Below are 19,112 nucleotides of genomic sequence, written 5' to 3'. Positions count from 1 at the left end.
TTTATTATAAACTTAGAGTTATAATATTGTAGGAGGGATGAAATATTAGAAATATGTCATTTGTACAATTTTGCTAATAAGACACAGCTGTCAAGGTAATCCTGAATGCTCCTCTTCATACATTTAGATTAAAGACAGTCTCAATGGTACCAAAATTCATTCATTAGCAACTAAATTTTAAAAGGTATTAGAATGTAATATGTATGTACCTCATGTTTGCAAAGTCGAATGTCGCAATACGTGCAAACGATAATGAGACTGTCTGATTACATGTGTGCGTTTTTAAAGAACGATAATTTGCTATGACAGCGAGAAACGACCGACTTTACATTACTGTTAAATTAGGTTCTGATTGACGGTTTGATCACAACATGCTATGTTTGCGCGCAAATTGAAAATGAAGATACATATTTGTTTTTTTCTATTCCCAAAAATTAATAACAATATTAAAAAATACGCACAGTTTTTGTACAGGCTAGTTAAAACGACGGTGTTTTCATCAAATAAAATTTACATTTACAGAAAATAGGTTCCAGTATCCCTCATTTTCCGGTTAACATTTATTTTTCTGTGTCTGTACGATCCTTAACATACGAATTGAATCATAATATTGTATGAAGTCTATGCTTCTTTCTTACGTATTAATTTAGTGTGCGTGTACATAATCAATTAATCACCAAATAGCAAAATCGGTTAGGAAGAGACAATCGAAATAACTTTTTAACAAAACGGATAAAAACCGAAGGGTAAGTTGGTAGGTTGCCTACCTAAATATTGTGGAAAAGGTAATATTAATCGGTTTGATAAATCTACCTACCCACTCTACCCAGCGTGCAAGGCAAGCCTCGTCGCAGCCACACCGTGAGGTGTTCAGGCATTTATTATATTGTAATCAGCAGGATTACCTTGACTGGAGAAGGGTCACCGAATGATCTAAGTGCGTTGTAACAGCGTTCCTCCGTCTTACGTAAACGCATTACCGTATGTACGAGTACATCCCAATGACATTTAAATGGCTGTTTTTTGCTGCGAGTTACGTGGTCCGTGGCGGATTTAATGTTGTAGGGAATTTATTATATTAGAACAAAAAATGGACGCGACTTTCTCATTATTTAACAAACCAATAATTTTAGGCCGTAGACGCGGAATAATAACACAGTAAAGTCATGGTACGTCATCGGATGACCATGCAGCCACGATTAAGGTCAATGTGGCTAAGGCTAATTCCATCATAGGGACTATTCCGTCCTCGAGCGAATATTTATTTGATTTTCAATCGTAGGAAAAAAAATCCAAATACCTTAAAGTAAATGGAACTCACATGTAATTTTACCTAAAAGGTTCTAGGGCACTAAATTGGAAATTAAAAGCATATACGATAGGTCAGGGTACATCTTATACAAAGGCAGCAAGGCGAATAAGCATAATATTGCGGGGTTCTGTTTAAAATGGTAAATGTATTCAATGTTTAGATGGCGGAACCTGCTTCCTAGAGTCTAGCATCATAATTAATAAGTTCGCAACATACATACACAGTTCGTAATATACTAAACACTAAAAATAATGATGAATGTATGAATGTGTGTCACTGGTGGCCGGAAAACTAACACATAAAATTGCGCTGAATTTACACAATGCCTCGTTTTGTGGTCATCTCGTTTCAATGTATTTGTGTTAGAGTAATTTCGTAGGTAAAGCAAATTGACCAGCGTATATACGAGTATATTGTATACATTTATATTCCACTGCTGAGCACAGGCCCTTACAAGAGGGTTTGGGCTAGTCTCTATGATAGCCCGTACGGACAGTTCATACACACCTTTGAATTTTTCCACATATTATGCATGTCTCCTCACAGTATTTTCCTTCGTCGACCTTTTTTATGATGCTGATTATAATAAAATAATATGTTTGATAAACAGGTGACTGTAATTAAGTAGAGTAGGTAATATACCTACTTCCATCATAATGTGTAGGTAATAATCTAATAATGAAAAAGTTATGTACTTGCTGGCTATAGTAGCTATACCTACTACGTAAAGGTGGATTAACAGTACTTAATTAGGAAACCGTAAATGCATTTTATTGGACAATTATAGGTAGGGTTGCCAACCGTACTATATTATATAGTATTGTACTATATTTTGGCTCTCTGTACTATATACTTTTGGAAAAATATATAGTACGCTATAATACTATATTTCCGATTAAACGTATGTTACACTTATGTTTAGTATTTTATCTAAAAGTACCATATTTTTTTGAAATGTACTATATTTTTGATGCCCTATTCTGGAAAATACTATATTCTACCAAAAAATAGTTGGCAACCCTAATTATAGGTATCTTACTTATGTTATGTCATATACGAAGGATGTCGATAACGATGTAATTAATATTATTTGCATGCTTATGCAATGGTTAATAATTCTTATTTTTATTGGCGTGTCACATAATCGCTCCACGGGCGATTTTATAGGCTTTTATTTTATCATTTAATTGATTATGATTATGAATGTTACAAAACCGCACTGCAAATTTTGTTATCTTTACAAGGATCTGCAGAAGAAAAAACTAGAGCATTAGGACCTGGACTCAGTAAGTATGACTCAAAACATCGGTTTTTATTTTTTTAATTTGGTTATTTGTGCCCATAGCAACTGAAAAGGGTCACTTTATATGAAGATACCTATACCTAAAAGAGATTTTTTTAGTGTACCTATATCAAATTTAATGCAATTGTGCACGACACTTTATAACACATTATAATGTTTCTTATGTGTTGTATTTATTAATAAATTACGCCATCGATTGCTGGGGATCGTTGGCTCCGAATGGAAAGTTCGATTGGAAAACAACAATCGATTTGCAATTATCATCTTCAGCCGATGCAGAATAAGATATGTTGGTAAACATGCGATTTCGCGCACGCGCGCCATCATTAGCGCCATTGTTATTACCGTAATGACAAATAACAATCTATTATTTGCATATGTATGGTCTCGCCGAACATAGGCACTATTATTGATTGTTTTTTGGCAGCTCGTGATATCGCCATGGGCAGTTGTGCACTACAACGCAACAATTTTGCCATAATGACTTTTCTAACGTTTTATGGTTTTAGAGTCAGACCAAGAAAAGTCTGCAGCGGATTTGATAGCCCACGCAGTGCAAGTGTTATTTTAAACGTCAAACTTCTATGAAATTATGACGTATACATAACACTTGCACTGCGTGGGCTATCAAATCCGCTGCAGACTTTTATTGGTCCGACTCTACGTATTTTGAATAGCAAGTTTGACATTTCGCCGGTAAAACGACAACTTTTTACTCTAAAGTGATTGTGGTCACCATGTCACGAATTTAATTAAACCAGGTCGAATTTGCCTCTTATCTTCGTGTGTCCACTTTGTTAACTTTCGTTTTCAATTAATAAAAATGCATTAGAAAATGTCTTACCTTCTCGGACATTTTAAAAATAAAAACTACCTGATATGATGCCTGTTTTGAAAACACGGAAAATTCAATCAACTGTCGCAGCTATACACAGAGATCACTTCACTGGCACTGTACCTGATGCGTGTGGTTGTGCGCGGGCGGCGCCGGGTGGTCCGTCAGGTTCTCGAACCTCGCCAGAATCTCCTTCACAGACACCTTAGGCTCCGTCGTCTCCTCGTGTATCGTCTCCATGTGTCCGGAAGACGAGGACGAGTAGCTCTGCGGGCATTTCTTGAATCTGTCGCTTCTGGGCCGAGGCTCGGGGTCGCGGGTGTCCGCGCCGGAGTCGGAGTCCTCGGGGGCGGTGTCGACGCTGGACGCGGCGCCCTCCGACGAGTTGATGAGGGAGTCTAAGCTCGGGGCCCGGTGGGGCGGTGAGCACTCCTCGCAGTCTAGCTCGAGCCCGTAGAGGCGCTGTAGATGGCGCCAGTTGTCGCGCATGGCGAGCGAGAGACGCGGGCGCTGCATGGTGCGCGCGCACGCGCGGTCGCAGGTGGACTGACGCGCGCGCCGCCATAGCTATGGTGTGACCGTTCAGGTCATTACATATCACTCTACATTTGATCGCGCATCGATATTGATTCGTCGCGACAGTTTTGCTGTAGGTTTTTGTTGATCCTTTGGTTTACGCGTAGCGTCCAGTTTCTTTTTAGGTGCGCTATGAGGGTGCTACGAAGATGTACGCTACTGTAGATTCAGTGTTCTTAATTTATTTAAAATTGTCATGTCTGTGTAAGTCACAATAATTATAAGTACCTATTTTTTATTTCACGAATAGTTTTTATAGACATACGCTCTAACACTTTTTTTTAAATATAGGTGCTCCACAATTGTTTTGTATCAAGTTCTATTGATGCCCTAAGGAAGGTAATGGAATTCCAAAAATCTTCTCTATTATGACTTTTCTCAATTTCAAACTCAATAACTTATTAACTTTCATTTTCACCTAACACGTACTAAGTTCTATTTTTGGCGCATATTTCAAGTATAGGTACTAACGCTTACTTGCAGTTACAGTGAAACTAAACTAATTCGTTAACCGCTCGCGCATTTCTTCTATCTACCAATCTATGGACCTTACCAATCTTACCATATCGCAGCCATTCAAAATTGGCATTTATTACCCGGTCTTAAAGTACATGTTATTAATCCAATATTTTACAAAGTATAAATGTTTAATACGTGGATAAGCTACCGGAGAAAGTCACGAAATTCATTAAAACGCTGTATGCGCGATATGGCCCCAGATAAATAAACATGGTTGCTAGTGCGTAGTCATCAGTTGCAAAATGGCTTATGTTTGCTAAAAACTGAATGTTCATACACATTTTGTATGTGGAACAAGTAAAGGCGTATTTAAATAATTTCCTTTTAATACGATCTAGTTACGTTAAACGAACTAGTTGGCTACACTATGGCATATTACAAGGCTGCACTTGTCACACTTGCTCGGTACGAGAGACTGATTCTAAATTAGACAAATAAGCATACAAATTTTAAATCGCAAAGGCATGATTAAATAACTCTACAATACAAACACTAAACACTACAAATGAGAAACCATTTTAGTATGGCTATTTGGACTTTTTAGTTAATGAATGTTACATTTTTTTTTGTTACATTAAATTTTTAAAAGTAACTATGAAAATAGTTTTAGTTCGTCAAGTGTACTTGATTGGGGTTTTAAGGCGTGCGATTTGCGAATGTTACTTAAGAGCAATGCTTCCTACAATTCATATTAAAAAAACCTAACTATAAACTAAGAGTTGTTCGTAAGTATCGAGAGGCGGTGTTCACTTTATTGAAGTTTATTGCATCCCGGTGTGGTGTCATTTATCACGGGGCGTGAGTAGCGGGAGCCACAACACTGGCTCTGTTGCCAGTATATTGATCTTATACATCTAACTAAAACCATAGAGTCTGTGCGTAAAGAGAAAAGTCGTGGAATATATGGGGCCCAATACATTCCACGACTCTTCTCTTTCCGCACAGACTCTAGTACAATGAACCGTCAACGACGAAAAGTCATCACGGGCATCACGGCACCCTGATTTAAATACAAGTTTTACCAAATCCAATATTTATAGTACCGCAACGCCGCTAAACTCAGTTTCATGCATATTTCGCGAGCTTTCTGGCCACTACTAGATAAAAAGTACTGAGCAACAACTTACATTTTAGTACAAAATTAGGAGTACAAATTCTTCCTGTTAACATAATTAATTATGTTTAGCGTCTTGTCATTCTGCGTTTTTGGCATTATGGGGGATGTTTTTCTTCAATACTCGAAACGACAAAATGGCGTATTGCGTTTTTGGTATTATGCGTTTTTTTGGAATAAAGCGTTTTTGGTATACAGCGTATTTGGCGTTATGCGTGTTTTTTTTTCAGTACTCGAAATGACAAAATGGCGTTTTGCGTTTTTGGCATTATGCGTCGAAAGGGTTGAAAACCACTAGTATAAAAATAATATATTTATTTACCTATATAATTAGTAGGTATATTATAATATAATAATAGAGGTCACATTTTCGAAGTGTTTCTTATGAACGCGTTTATGTCGTTTATTTCACAGGATGTACAATAGACGGTTGTCTTTTTTGCCTGCGCTAAGATTCGAACCCATGACCGTGGTGCAATTGAGTTATGTTTAAAAAAAAAGTTGAAAACAAATTCAGATGTCTTTTGAAATTTCTAACCACCATAAATTAAAATTTCGATCTTGTGACAAATATGAAGCTTGTGACAAGTGTGAGCTTACCGAAAATAAAAACAAAATGAAATCGAAGTACATAGTAAATTATTAAACTGCGATTACTCATAGCTGCGCGCGCGGTCAGCCTAACGGGCGCCTGCGTAACGGAGCATGCACATTGCACATTCATTTTAACAGCCATTATCTTAACTTGCAGCATCTTTACTCAAACGCGAATCGTATCTCAAATACATAGTGTATCATATTTTTTGTCTGATTTTTGATTTTAAATACTTACAATATTTTTTAAGGCTTGGCAAACTACGTGAAGATTCAATGTTTTTTTTCATAGTCGCAGTTTTATTTTATTCTATATCAAAAATTAAAATCAAAAATCTAAAATAGTCATACTCGTAACTAATTATATATAATAAAAATAATGAACACTAAATTTTTTCCTATTTAAAAGTAAAATCCGATATTATATAATATATTATCCTGTATATTAGGTACAGTAACAATAAATACTTTTGACGACTAGAGTTGGACCAAGCTAACATTCAATGACACTCCCAGACTTTGTTCTGTACAAGTCAGTGCAAAGTTACCTTAGACGGACTATAATAAATATATTGAAAACGTACTGTACAACATGGTAGGTATACTTACTGTAAGTACATTCCTACCAGCAATGTCTCAAGTCATAAGGGAAATGGAAAGGACTGTCGATATCCCCTGTGATTTCTCTTCATTCTTTTACTTATTGCACGATAGAAAATGTATCGCTTTAATATAATATGTATGTTGTTCCGGCGCTCATCAAAATGTATGTAGGGCGAACTCTTACGTTCGCTTTTACTATGTATTAGTATATTAGGTATGTTTAGACTGTTTAGTACCATACCACAGTATATTCAACAAGTACAATAGATACGTGAAGCCGTTATATAGGTCATATTGCCAAAAACTTATTGTATAAGTAAAAGAACGTTAGTGATAATGTTTATTATCAAGATTTTGTAGGTTTTTTCCTCTATCTGCCATCTATCAAGTGTGTTTGTTTCTTTAGTTGGAAATAAAGTTGAATGTTGGTATAGGTCGGCTGTTTAATTGGTTGTACGCTCTAAGCATATATCAAGTTATATATTTATTCAACGACTATTACGATTAGGCGAGTGTAAAAGTATAGTTATTTATTTAAGTCATCTCATTTTAATTAAAAATCAAGACCTTGCGCCACTAAGCGACCCACTTACGAAATGTTTACAAAGTTTCATTGGTAATAAAACATTTTATTAGCTCTGCAGTTTATTCCGTACGTAAGCATGTACGTACAATTTTCAAAAATACTTTAACTCGTATTTCACAATAATCTGATTTCAAAGCAACCTTGTACTGACAAAATAAAGTTCAAACTCTTATAAGCAATGCATAAGATAAGAGCATGAAAGTTAGCGGTATCGTTGGTCATCGTACACAAGTCGAACTTGCATGGTTGTCAACACATACAGTATGTCTACTGTATAGTGTATACAAGGCGGTTTATGTGTTGCTGACTGTACTTGTTCCAATTACGTTCTCATTAAAAGTCTAATTGAATTGCAGATCGCGTCTTGTTGGAGCTGCTGGATCTAACTACTTTTGAATTAACTCTAGTTTTAGAGGTTTAATTTCTACTTTGATATTATGCTTAAATATAGTCAGTGCAGTAGTTTATCCGAAACTCTTATATAAGTAGATCATATTAAGGTCCCATTGTATAGACAACAAAAGAGCACCTACGCTTGTACGGAAATTTAAATATACATATGTAGTTTGCTCGCTCTTTTTATCTGCAGCTAAAGGTATCACCTAGAATACCTAGATAGACCAATTAAATACATGCATCTAGGTTAGTACACAGTTGAACAATGAATTACATAACATTAGGGAGTATATATACTACATTTTCTTGAGCACATAATGAGAGAAGATTATCAAACCCGACTGTGCACACAAGTCAAATACTGTAATTAGACCTTATCTCGTTGCAGTAAAGTGGTACGAATGGCCATAAATATAACTGTGTCTGCGATGGTACCTACAATGCAATTATAATGAATGACCAGACTAATTAACAGATACCACAACACAAATAAAACAACAGTCTCACAGTGACCCCGATAATTCCTTAATTACGGTTACGTCATTTTGCAAACGATGCGTGTATGTATTTATTTACATTTTATTCTCGGAGATCGAATGTGATTATTGATTTTGTATTCTTTATGTAATGCATGATGAAATGGTGAGGTTTTGATTGGGTCGTCGGAATACATGAGATGTTGCTGCGTCATTGTGTAATTGGTGTCAAAATGTAAGTAGATCGGTTACGATTGCGAATTTGGGTAGACTTAAGATGCTTTATTAACGATTAACACGATGAAAATGATGATGATGAGATGTAATTTAACGGTATTTTTTGGCTTAATTAATTTTTAAGGATTTTTTAGTCATTGTATTTTTCTTTATGTGTTACATGTAAACTTGGTACCTACTAAATGAATATATTTTTGTTTAAATAAACACTTTATAGATCCCATAATCAGTTTTTCTAATAATGCTCAAGATTGATTGCTTACAACGCAACAGAAAAATCAATTCCGGATAAAATTAACTAAATGGCTGTCATTATAAAAAACTTGATTAGAGATTAATCACTATGTTTATACATGCCCTATTGACACCTTATTTACATATAACACCATAAAACATATCGCTTTCCCATAAATACGTGTATAACATGACATGTAGTTATTTCAAATAACCATATTAAGAAAATAATCCGTTGGAAAATCGACTTGACTGAGTAGAGCAAAGTAGAAGATCCACATTGTAATAACAAGCTTTTAATAGTTTTATTTCATCGATTCGGTATGTTTAACCATATTATGGTGTAAAGCGTCATTCTAATGGAACTTGCTAACTATGTAAGACTGTAAGTAAACAAACCGCCATATAAAAATTGTCTCTGAATGTCAATTTTATACTAGTGACTATTGTTTAAGTACATAGTTAGAATGACACTTTTAGTGTCCCATCATTCCCATCAATTATCCAGAAATATCTGATTGTTAATTACTTCCCGATATTGCAATAAATTGCATAAATCGGAGACATTGAGCCATAGACTAGGAATCCTCTAGACTGAGCATAGTAACGCTATCCCCTCTGCCACTTATACGGTAGTTTTACTCCATCTTCGAGTCAATCCCGTGCCGTGATTGGTCCGTGTCTTTGAACGGACCAATCACGGCACGGGATTCGCTCACCTCGTCCCCCGCACCCCCGTATTTTTGGCAGCATCGGTTTCATGAAATAATCGCTCTAAACTCAGTCTAGAGGATTCCTAGTCTATGCATTGAGCACACGATGGAAGTGTGAGCCAGTTCGGTTCGAGTGCTCGTCTGTGACGATTTTACTTTTAAATGTCACATGTGTCATGTTTTATATTTTATGCCTCGTCACGTTTAAAGTCTAGGAGCAGACTGCCAAAGTTACATCGTAATATAGGTACCTAGTATGCAAAGTAAACTGGTTTGCAGGAAAGTGAGATATTCTAATCATATACATAAATTATCGACCTGCTTTTGAACAGTTTTGTAAATTGATTACATTTATATGTAACTAGATAGGTATTTAAGCAGTAGCTCCTTACATATCATACGGAACGTCGTACTCCTAGAAAGGCCATCGGATTATTTAATTAGTAATTAAGTAGTAAGATTAGTGCAAATAATCTTCTTAGGTATATAGGATTCGTCCAGAAAGTATCGAGCAAATACAGCCAGCAAATAGATAATGACGGTCAAAGCGCCTAATACGTAATATCGGAACACATCTTTATTGTAAAACGCTGAAATGATGAGTAGCCTCTCACACAGTCGAATAGGCGCAATTCATCAACAATTCAACATCGCCAGCGGACATGCCCTTTATTTATTGGTTTAGATTTATGTAAGATATAGATGTAAATATACTGCTTTTAACGCGGCTCTGAGAGTGTTTGATTATGTACAATATTTACATAATCCACAGTGACTAGTAATAATTATGTGACTAATTGAGTAGGTATATTTTTGTCAGTTTCTTATGGCTATATTAAGTAAAATTCGAAGCGTTGTTAGGTAGAAGTAGAATTGATTTAGCAATTAATGAATTGATTGAATTTAAGATTTAAGGAACCCAGGTTCACTTTTATGATGTTCCGTTTCTTATGTATATTTCCTAGGTGTCCTTTGCAAATGATGGCCTGTCTGTTATGTTATTGATATAAAACAAAAAGATATAACTCTATATGAGTCTATATAAATATCACATATTCAATTATTCACTACGTTTGAACGTTATGATCTTATACTTCTTCTCGTACTTAGGGCTTGTCTTAAAGCCTGTTCTGCGCATCCTTGTAACATGTGAAGTGGTCCAATATAGTGTGCTAGGTCAGGGATCGACAAACCATGCGGCTTTTTCAAGGTCACTGGCTCTTTTATAAAGTTTGTCGACTCCTGTGGTAAAAACTAGGCACGTACCTGGTCAGCCTGCTGCGCCAAGTCCGAGATAAGTGAAGCCGCGTGGTGTGCCAGCGGGGCGTGTAGCGTGAGCGGAGGCTCCCTAGCGGGTGATAACTGCAGGGATTGTGGTGCGGGGGCCGCCGCGCGGAGACCCGCTAGTGGCAGCGAGCGGCGGACTGTCAGACCCGTCGGCCCTGTGAAAATAAATTAACGTCAGTCAATATATTCTTAGAAGTCTAAAATGAAGATATGTACATATAAATAGTAAGGTTGGGTAGACGTTAGAACAGTGGTTCCTAACCTTTTCAGTCCGGTCACCCCTATGACTAACAGGGAACCTGATTTTACCCCTCCTCCCAATGGTAATAAAAAATATAACGTGTACGTTTGTTGTATTGTTATATTAGGTTAGCTTATTTACCCCCGTAAAATACCAGTTTTACCCCCACGGGGGTAATCACCCCCAGGTTAGGAATCATTGCGTTAGAAGATTCAGACCTACTTTCCAGATTTGCACATTTTTAAAAGTTTCATTTTAAAACGATTGTCTGGTCTGGCCTACCGCCAACATCAAAAATACAAAAATTAATGGCATCTACCGTTTGCATATTCGAGCGGCCTGAACACCAAATTTCCCCTTGTATGTACCCGTACGGTTTTTTGGTTGCGTCTAATCCTGCTAGTACATCTCCGATACCCCCAAACAAACTTCATTATCCAACGTGTTCAACTCACCTTTGACCCCAATAGTGACACCATTATGCGACACGGCTAGCACCGCGCCCTCTCCAGGTGGTACCCTGGCAGAGAATAACCTCGCGAAGTAGAACGGCCACCCTCTGGCCACCTCTATGAGTTGCCTCTTGGCCTGTCGCGCGGGCGAGGCGCCGGCGGCGCGGAGCCAGGCGGCGCCCGCGCGGCGCTCGCTCGCGTTGATGCGGAGAGATGAGGCGGTTGATGTGATGTCGCTCACGATCTGTTTGGAAGAGAATCATGTTGGTAATTAAGGCGCTAGACGCCGCTTTTGGCCGAAAACTCTAACATTCTAGAGTCTATATCTTCTTAACGGTTCAACAAAAAAATATGAAAAAAATATATATGATTTTACGTTTTATGTACAACATTTCTAACGTTTGACTTGTTCCCTATGACTTATAGTTTTTCCAAAAAAGGAACATTACGACAGGCCGTTTTGCGACTAACTTTGCCTATTTCTAGTGAACGGTTTATTCGATTAAAGTTATTTTTAAACTAGAATAATTGTTTTAACAGATACTACAAATGCAACGTAGAATAATGTTAATAAATATTTTTTTTTTAAGAAATCGAATATTTTTCAACATTTTGTGCGAATGTAGCTCGAAAAAGGCGTGGCCGGCAGTCGTGTGCTAGCTTTGAGACGAGGAGGCTGTGTCGCTCGTCGCTCCGTGCCTTCCTTGTATTCTGCATGCTTGTTTTGAGCCGAGGTGCAATAAAATTGGAGTTATTGTGGCCAAAGATTAAATCACTGCAGAATGTTGATTTGGTTGTGACGCGCTTTAGCGCGCACAACACGGTGTTTCGCAGCCTATTATTACGAACGTAATGACAATATTTCCACTTATGTTTGAGAAAGCTTCATTTGAAATATATAAAAAATGTTTTCGAACATGCGCCGACATATAGCCATTAAAATTTAACGTTTTAATAAATTTCAATTTCAAAAAAAAAAATTTATCAACATTCAACATTGGCAATTTATGTTGTAGGTATATACTATATAGTTTGATTCAGAAACCATTACATTTTTAGGATTGTTACCCATTAAAATGATGTTAGTTTATTAAGTAAATCTGAGGGCACGGCAGTGCCCCCGCCAAGTCGAGCAAAAAAAGAGGCACGGCCGTACCATCCTTTTCTCGAAGCGATTCAGGCCATTTTCGACGTCCTGTAATTTTGTGCTGGCTGAAGCTAAAACCCTGAATTTTCAGTAATATATAGGGCTAAACATGCTTAAGATATATTCTCAAAAACATTCAATTTGAACTAGTAGTTTAAGAATAATTGTACGTCAAAATTCCTTATTTTCGACACTGACACACGCACTCATTCACTCACTCACTCACTCACTCACCCACGATCATCATAATTCTAAGGTACTTCTAGTATATCCACAAGCTTCAAATTTTAAACATAAGTAGTTTTCAGCTTATCAAGCCATAGAAAACCTAAAAATATTGCAATATCAGTCACGTTTTAAAGATCTAAGAACTGCATAAGTAAGTTTGTAATCCCATATAAATATTTGCTATTAGAAAGTTACTGTTGCAGTTCCTACAAATAGTAGGTAGTAAAGTAAAGGTATACTACGATGTAAGATGTGAGTATGAATGAAGATGTGTTTCTTTATGATATGTGTATATATTAGACAAAACAAAAAACCTAAGGTAGGTAATAAACACATTAAAAAATGTTGGCTGACGGCGTATTGCATAAAGTATCATTCTATGGAACTAACTATGTCAACAAAAGTCATTAGTAAATTCATTCATCAAGTTTGATTACTTACATAGTTAGCAAGTTCCATCGAATGACACTCTACCAATTCAATACGACGGTTATGTCAATTACACAAACGTGCAGCATGGTGCGTAACGGGATGGGTAAGTAATATATAATAATAATATAATTTTATACGGCGTTTTAAACAGGACGCGAGTCGTATTAACCGTAAAATGTAATTTACGACCTCCACTAAATGCATTATCTACTCATACTCAAACAACAAAATATCTGCAAACAAAAGGTATACGAGTATAGCGCCAACTGCACGCCTCTGGGCTGTATCTTATTCTTTGAACCTCGTGGCGGTGCAGCGATACAAAATTCACGTACGATCGCAGCGAGCGGGGTAAGAGGGTGGTGCGGGTACAGAGCGCTTAGCTCCTCCCTGACGCTCAAGGGCATTGGGCCTTCCAATCGTCTTAAGTAATTTATTTAGGTAATTTACTAAATAATCGGACACATGTCGTTGAGACACTGACAGCAACTCACATGGAGACAGTCACGTGGAAAGTAGACAAAGAAATTCATTCAACTAAAGAATGTAGCGTTTAACGATCGCAAAAAATAAGAAAATTTATATTTGGATAGTCTTTATTAATTACCGGATTTAATACGATAATCGCTACACACGACTTTATATAAATTTGAGCTTGATCAAAACCTTTTGTAGTGGTTTTCAGCCCTAAATAAAATGTCATGTCAGTAAATGTCAATGTTGTTATGTTTGAAAGTTTGAAACGTTTGAAATCATATCAAAATCAAGTCGAAGTATAGCCGCTTCTCAATGTTTTCAAAGTTTTAAGCGTTCCACTCACCTGCGCGTATATGAGGTCCAGAACGGCGGGGTCGCTGTAGGTCTCATTCGGCGTGAACATCTCCTTGCGTACGCGGAGACGCCACGGCACGCGCGAGTATGTGAGGAAGGCTCGGTCCGAAGACGGCAGCAGAGCGGCCGGCGCAGGGACGTCACCTGGGAAAATATACCGTAAGTGATCTTATTATGGCTCAAATTTCATTGAACTAAGCAGAACGAAATGTCATGCATTAATGTAGCCGGCGCAAAGAAAAGGCACCAGCAAGGCCACCATACCATAGGTACGCGTGGTTCAAATTCTTGCTTATCTTACAAATATGTTGGTACTTACGTTCGATGTGTTCCGTCCGATCCGTGACATGCGTTGATACGGAATGCCTTCGCTCCGCCTCCATCTTGCGATCCCGTTCCTTCTGCGCCATGTGTGTCTTGAACGTAGCGCGTTTGGCCGTGTCATTGTCGTTGAATCCCGCGTCCGATCGCGGGCTATCCCGCGCTCGCCCAACTAGCATGTCCCGGGAATTCTTCCGACCGTCAAACCTCTCGAAATCGTCGGAGTATGGTGACCGTTTGCGGTCGAACTCATCATGGCCGTTTTCTTTCCGACGCTCAGCTCTCGTCGGATGTATTTCGTATATTTCTGAAGCGTCACGGCCAGAGAAGTTGTCGCGCATGTCTCTCATGTCTCGTCTGTCGTGGGCGTCTAACCCGGACTCGGAGTCCCATTCGTCTCGATGTTGTCTGTCATCGTTGAAGCTACGGATGTCAGACTCGTCGCCCCATTCATCCCGAACGCGGTGCTCCCTTCGGTCGGCGGTTAAGAAACGAGTAGCTAAATCATCCCGCGAGCCAGAATCCGGCTCGTCTCGCCGCCTCGAGTTCCAGTTGGCTAAGAACGCGTGTCTGTCGTCGGCTTCCCTATTCTGATGGACGCCGAACGTATCACGGTCACGACGAAGTTGAGCGAAGGACGATGATTCAGGGATAGGTGGCGGAGGTGCGGGTCTGTCTGGAGGTGTAGGGGGTTGCATCGGCGGAGGCGGCGCCGGGCCGGGCGGTGCTGGAGGTAACGGAGGCGGAGGAGCGTCCCATCTAGCGCCACCTCCTAACTGTCGCTCCAACATTAACTTCCGCGTGTCTTCTAGCTTGTTGACTGTGCGCGGTGTTTCCGCTGCTGATGAGGAGCTGCGTACAGAGTGATTAGCTGTGACGCGCTCCAACCTTTGTCTCATCTCTGAACTAAGCTTCAGCTTGCCGACGCTCCCAGGCGACGGACGCTGAGCGCCGATCTCGAAACTCCTTCTCGCCGTTCGCTGCGATGGCGGCTCCCGGCTTGGAGATACAACAGGCCCGTCCACTTCAAACTCCTCCCATTCCATACTCGGCGAGGCCTCCGACCGCGATCTGCCACGTGGTTCGTACTCGCCATTCGTCTGCGACTGCGGAGTATGCCTCCGTTGTATTTGACGTAGCTTGAACTTGGTGAAGTCTTGATTTATATCCTGACCGTTGGCGTCTTTGGGCGGGGGCCACCGCCATTTTCCGATGCGTACAGTTTTTGCGCGGCCATAGGGATCCATGAAGCCGCGGACTTCTGAGGGGTCGGTGGCGTGGAGCGGTGGAGGCATAGGTGGAGGGGGCGGCGGTGGAGCGCCCGTGGAAGAGCTCTCATTGGATTCTCGTCTAGACTTTGTCACTGAGAGCCTGGGAGGTGAATGTACTTGTGCGTGGACAACAGTGGACGCTCGCACCGGCGACGTCGGCTCCGATTCCGAAGGCTCGACGACCTGCCCGGCTAACAAGGTCTGTAGCGCCTGATTCTGAGCTAAAAGCTGCTGCTGAATCTGAAGATTTTGAGCCATCGCGCTTTGCAAGAACGCGCGTTGCAAATTCTGGTGATATACATTCATGTCTACCGTACCAGACGGTGGTAGATGAAGACCTAACGCTGCCGCTAACGCTTCAGGCGTAGCCGGCATCGATATAGGAGACATGGCACTGAAGCTAAGCGCTGAAGTATTGGCCGAGGCCGCTCGCGGAGTTACTCCGCCTCCTTTAATCGCACCAGATAATCCTTCTCCATCGGTTAATCTCTTCAAGCTGTCATTCATAAAGATCGGGTCGAAGAGATTGGTTATGTAATCATCGACAGAATCTACGCTGGATTCCTTTCTGCTGCTTTTGTCTTTGTCTTCCTTGCCACCCCCTTTGATCAGCCTGCGCATTTCTGCAGAGTTGTCCAGCGCGTGCAGGTGTTCGTCGTAGTCGCAGCTGAGGGCGGTGTGTATGAAGTGGTTGTATGAGCCTCCCTTGATGCTGGCGGCGAGGGAGCGCGCGTCGGAGAGCTCGTCGATGTTGGGGTCGAGCACGGGCGAGAACAGGTCGTCCAGGAACTGGTCCACGTCGGAGGCCTGCGACGGCACGCGCACGCGGCGCACGTGCGACGCTAGCGACGGGGCTTCGGAGGTGTCTGACATTGCTGATGACCTAAAGACAAGGAAAAGGCTAATTAATATGATAATATATAAAATACGTCAATTTAATTTCGATTAGATAACCTAAATTCCAAAAAAATCTAAATTTGATAACGATGTTCAAACTAAAAACGTAATAAAATCCATCTTATCAAAATATTGATTTCCATGACTTGAAGAAAGTAAAATTATAAAACATAGCAGTGTTTAAATTGATCTAAAGCTACCTTGTATTGTTTTACTTTTCAAATTTCACATACAATAATTAAAAGTTATGTTGATACTTAAATAATTACATTTACTTATCGCGCGTGAGTTAGGAATGCACTGTCACCGTATTACTTCATATATAATATTATAACGCGGTCTAAGTAGGTTGCAGAGTAAACAAAAAGAATGACGCGATTCACAAAACTTGCAATACAAAATCCCGTACCTGACACCGCCGAACTCCGAGCTCTTCTCAATATAAGCGCGACTAGACTGACTGCCAGCGGGCGCCCTCTTGCCCGCGTACTGACTCTTGATGTACCGGGACGGCAGAACCCTGGAACCGGTTCCGTATTCCATCTCCATAGCTCCTTTACTACTGGACACGCTAGGAGCACCGCCTAGTCTTTCTACCGAGTGATATCGGTCGTTTAGACGAGATTGGGACAACCCTAAATCTGCTAGTTTAGTTGGCTGCGGCACAGGGTTGTCACTTAACAAATTATCCAGAGATCTGCTGCGTATTTTCTCTGAATTCTGCTCGAAGTATCTCTCGTTGAGCGCGGATTCTCGCGACAGAATGTCATGGGAGACTTTTCTGGAATAGTCGTTGTGCTTGGTGAGGGTGTGGGAGTCTTCCCTGTCCATTTTCCAGGTGTATTCCGACATGCCATCATCCATGGAGTCTTGGAGTAGTCTTCCAATGCTCGGCGAGCGTGATTTTGGTGGTTCTGGTGGTGGCACCTAAAAAAAGAAACGTGTTTAATACGTATGTAACTATATGATTGTACAATTAAATCAAAGGCTTGCTGCTCAACTCTGCAAAATTGCATGGACACTTTACGAATGTATTTCATTCATAGAGTCCTTTTTGATAGTCTCGATAGCAGCCGGCAGCCCGGAGCGGCTCGCTGTGGCTACGCGGGAAGAGCTCACCCCAGCATCTACCTCGCTCTTACACTGTTCTTACCAGGGATGTTGCGGATGCAGATTTTTTGACATCCGCGGATGCGGATGCGGATGCGGATGAGGATGTTAAGATTAGGTACTTAGAAAACGTCAAATATTACATTTTTAGTATTTTTTTATTTAAAAAAAAACGAAACGTTTAGTATTTGAGCAAGAATATAGGTGCGTTATACATAATAAACAGTAACTTAGCCGACTTTTCGGGATCTCGACGATTTCGTTATAGGTAATGACGAAATTACCTAGCACTGACGCCGCCGCTAAGACGTTCCTGTACAGACTTGTTCGACATCCGCATCCGCATAAGCTCCGCATCGATTTTATGCGGATGCGGATGCAGATGCGGATGTTGAAAATAATGCGGAAGTTCCGCGGTTGCGGATGCGGATGTTCGCAACATCCGTGGTTCTTACCATGGGCCTCGCGGCGGGCGAGCGCTCGGCTCTCTCGGGCTCCACAGAAGCCCTCGGCGGGGGGGCGGGGGGAGTGTGTCCGCGCCCGGCGCCTCGGAGCGGCTCGCTGTGGCTACGCGGGAAGAGCTCACCCCAGCATCTACCTCGCTCTTACAGTGTTCTTACCATGGGCCTCGCGGCGGGCGAGCGCTCGGCTCTCTCGGGCTCCACAGAAGCCCTCGGCGGGGAGGCGGGGGGAGTGTGTCCGCGCCCGGCGCCTCGGAGCGGCTCGCTGTGGCTACGCGGGAAGAGCTCACCCCAGCATCTACCTCGCTCTTACAGTGTTCTTACCATGGGCCTCGCGGCGGGCGAGCGCTCGGCTCTCTCGGGCTCCACAGAAGCCCTCGGCGGGGAGGCGGGGGGAGTGTGTCCGCGCCCGGCGCCTCGGAGCGGCTCGCTGTGGCTACGCGGGAAGAGCTCACCCCAGCATCTACCTCGCTCTTACAGTGTTCTTACCATGGGCCTCGCGGCGGGCGAGCGCTCGGCTCTCTCGGGCTCCACAGAAGCCCTCGGCGGGGGGGCGGGGGGAGTGTGTCCGCGCCCGGCGCCTCGGAGCGGCTCGCTGTGGCTACGCGGGAAGAGCTCACCCCAGCATCTACCTCGCTCTTACAGTGTTCTTACCATGGGCCTCGCGGCGGGCGAGCGCTCGGCTCTCTCGGGCTCCACAGAAGCCCTCGGCGGGGGGGCGGGGGGAGTGTGTCCGCGCCCGGCGCCTCGGAGCGGCTCGCTGTGGCTTCGCGGGAAGAGCTCACCCTAGCATCTACCTCGCTCTTACAGTGTTCTTACCATGGGCCTCGCGGCGGGCGAGCGCTCGGCTCTCTCGGGCTCCACAGAAGCCCTCGGCGGGGGGGCGGGGGGAGTGTGTCCGCGCCCGGCGCCTCGGAGCGGCTCGCTGTGGCTACG

At 41.5% G+C, this 19,112-nt stretch overlaps 1 protein-coding gene across 1 annotated transcript in view; it reads right to left on the bottom strand.

Annotated features, from left to right (window-relative positions):
• Positions 1–19,112, bottom strand: part of LOC134651210 (unconventional myosin-XV) — a 127,588-nt gene that overhangs the window by 47,905 nt on the left and 60,571 nt on the right. Inside the window, exons 18-22 of the mRNA XM_063506279.1 lie at positions 17,015–17,532; positions 14,436–16,591; positions 14,106–14,260; positions 11,482–11,722; positions 10,765–10,940 (exon numbers count right to left, since the gene is read on the bottom strand). Of these exons, the coding sequence (XP_063362349.1) occupies positions 10,765–10,940; positions 11,482–11,722; positions 14,106–14,260; positions 14,436–16,591; positions 17,015–17,532 (3,246 nt within the window). The remainder of the gene's footprint in view (positions 1–10,764; positions 10,941–11,481; positions 11,723–14,105; positions 14,261–14,435; positions 16,592–17,014; positions 17,533–19,112) is intronic.

The sequence above is a fragment of the Cydia amplana genome, chromosome 9 (genome assembly GCF_948474715.1).
Source record: "Cydia amplana chromosome 9, ilCydAmpl1.1, whole genome shotgun sequence".
NCBI lineage: Eukaryota > Metazoa > Arthropoda > Insecta > Lepidoptera > Tortricidae > Cydia > Cydia amplana.
Note: the sequence above shows the minus strand (reverse complement) of the source record. Positions and strands in the feature narration are given on the sequence as shown.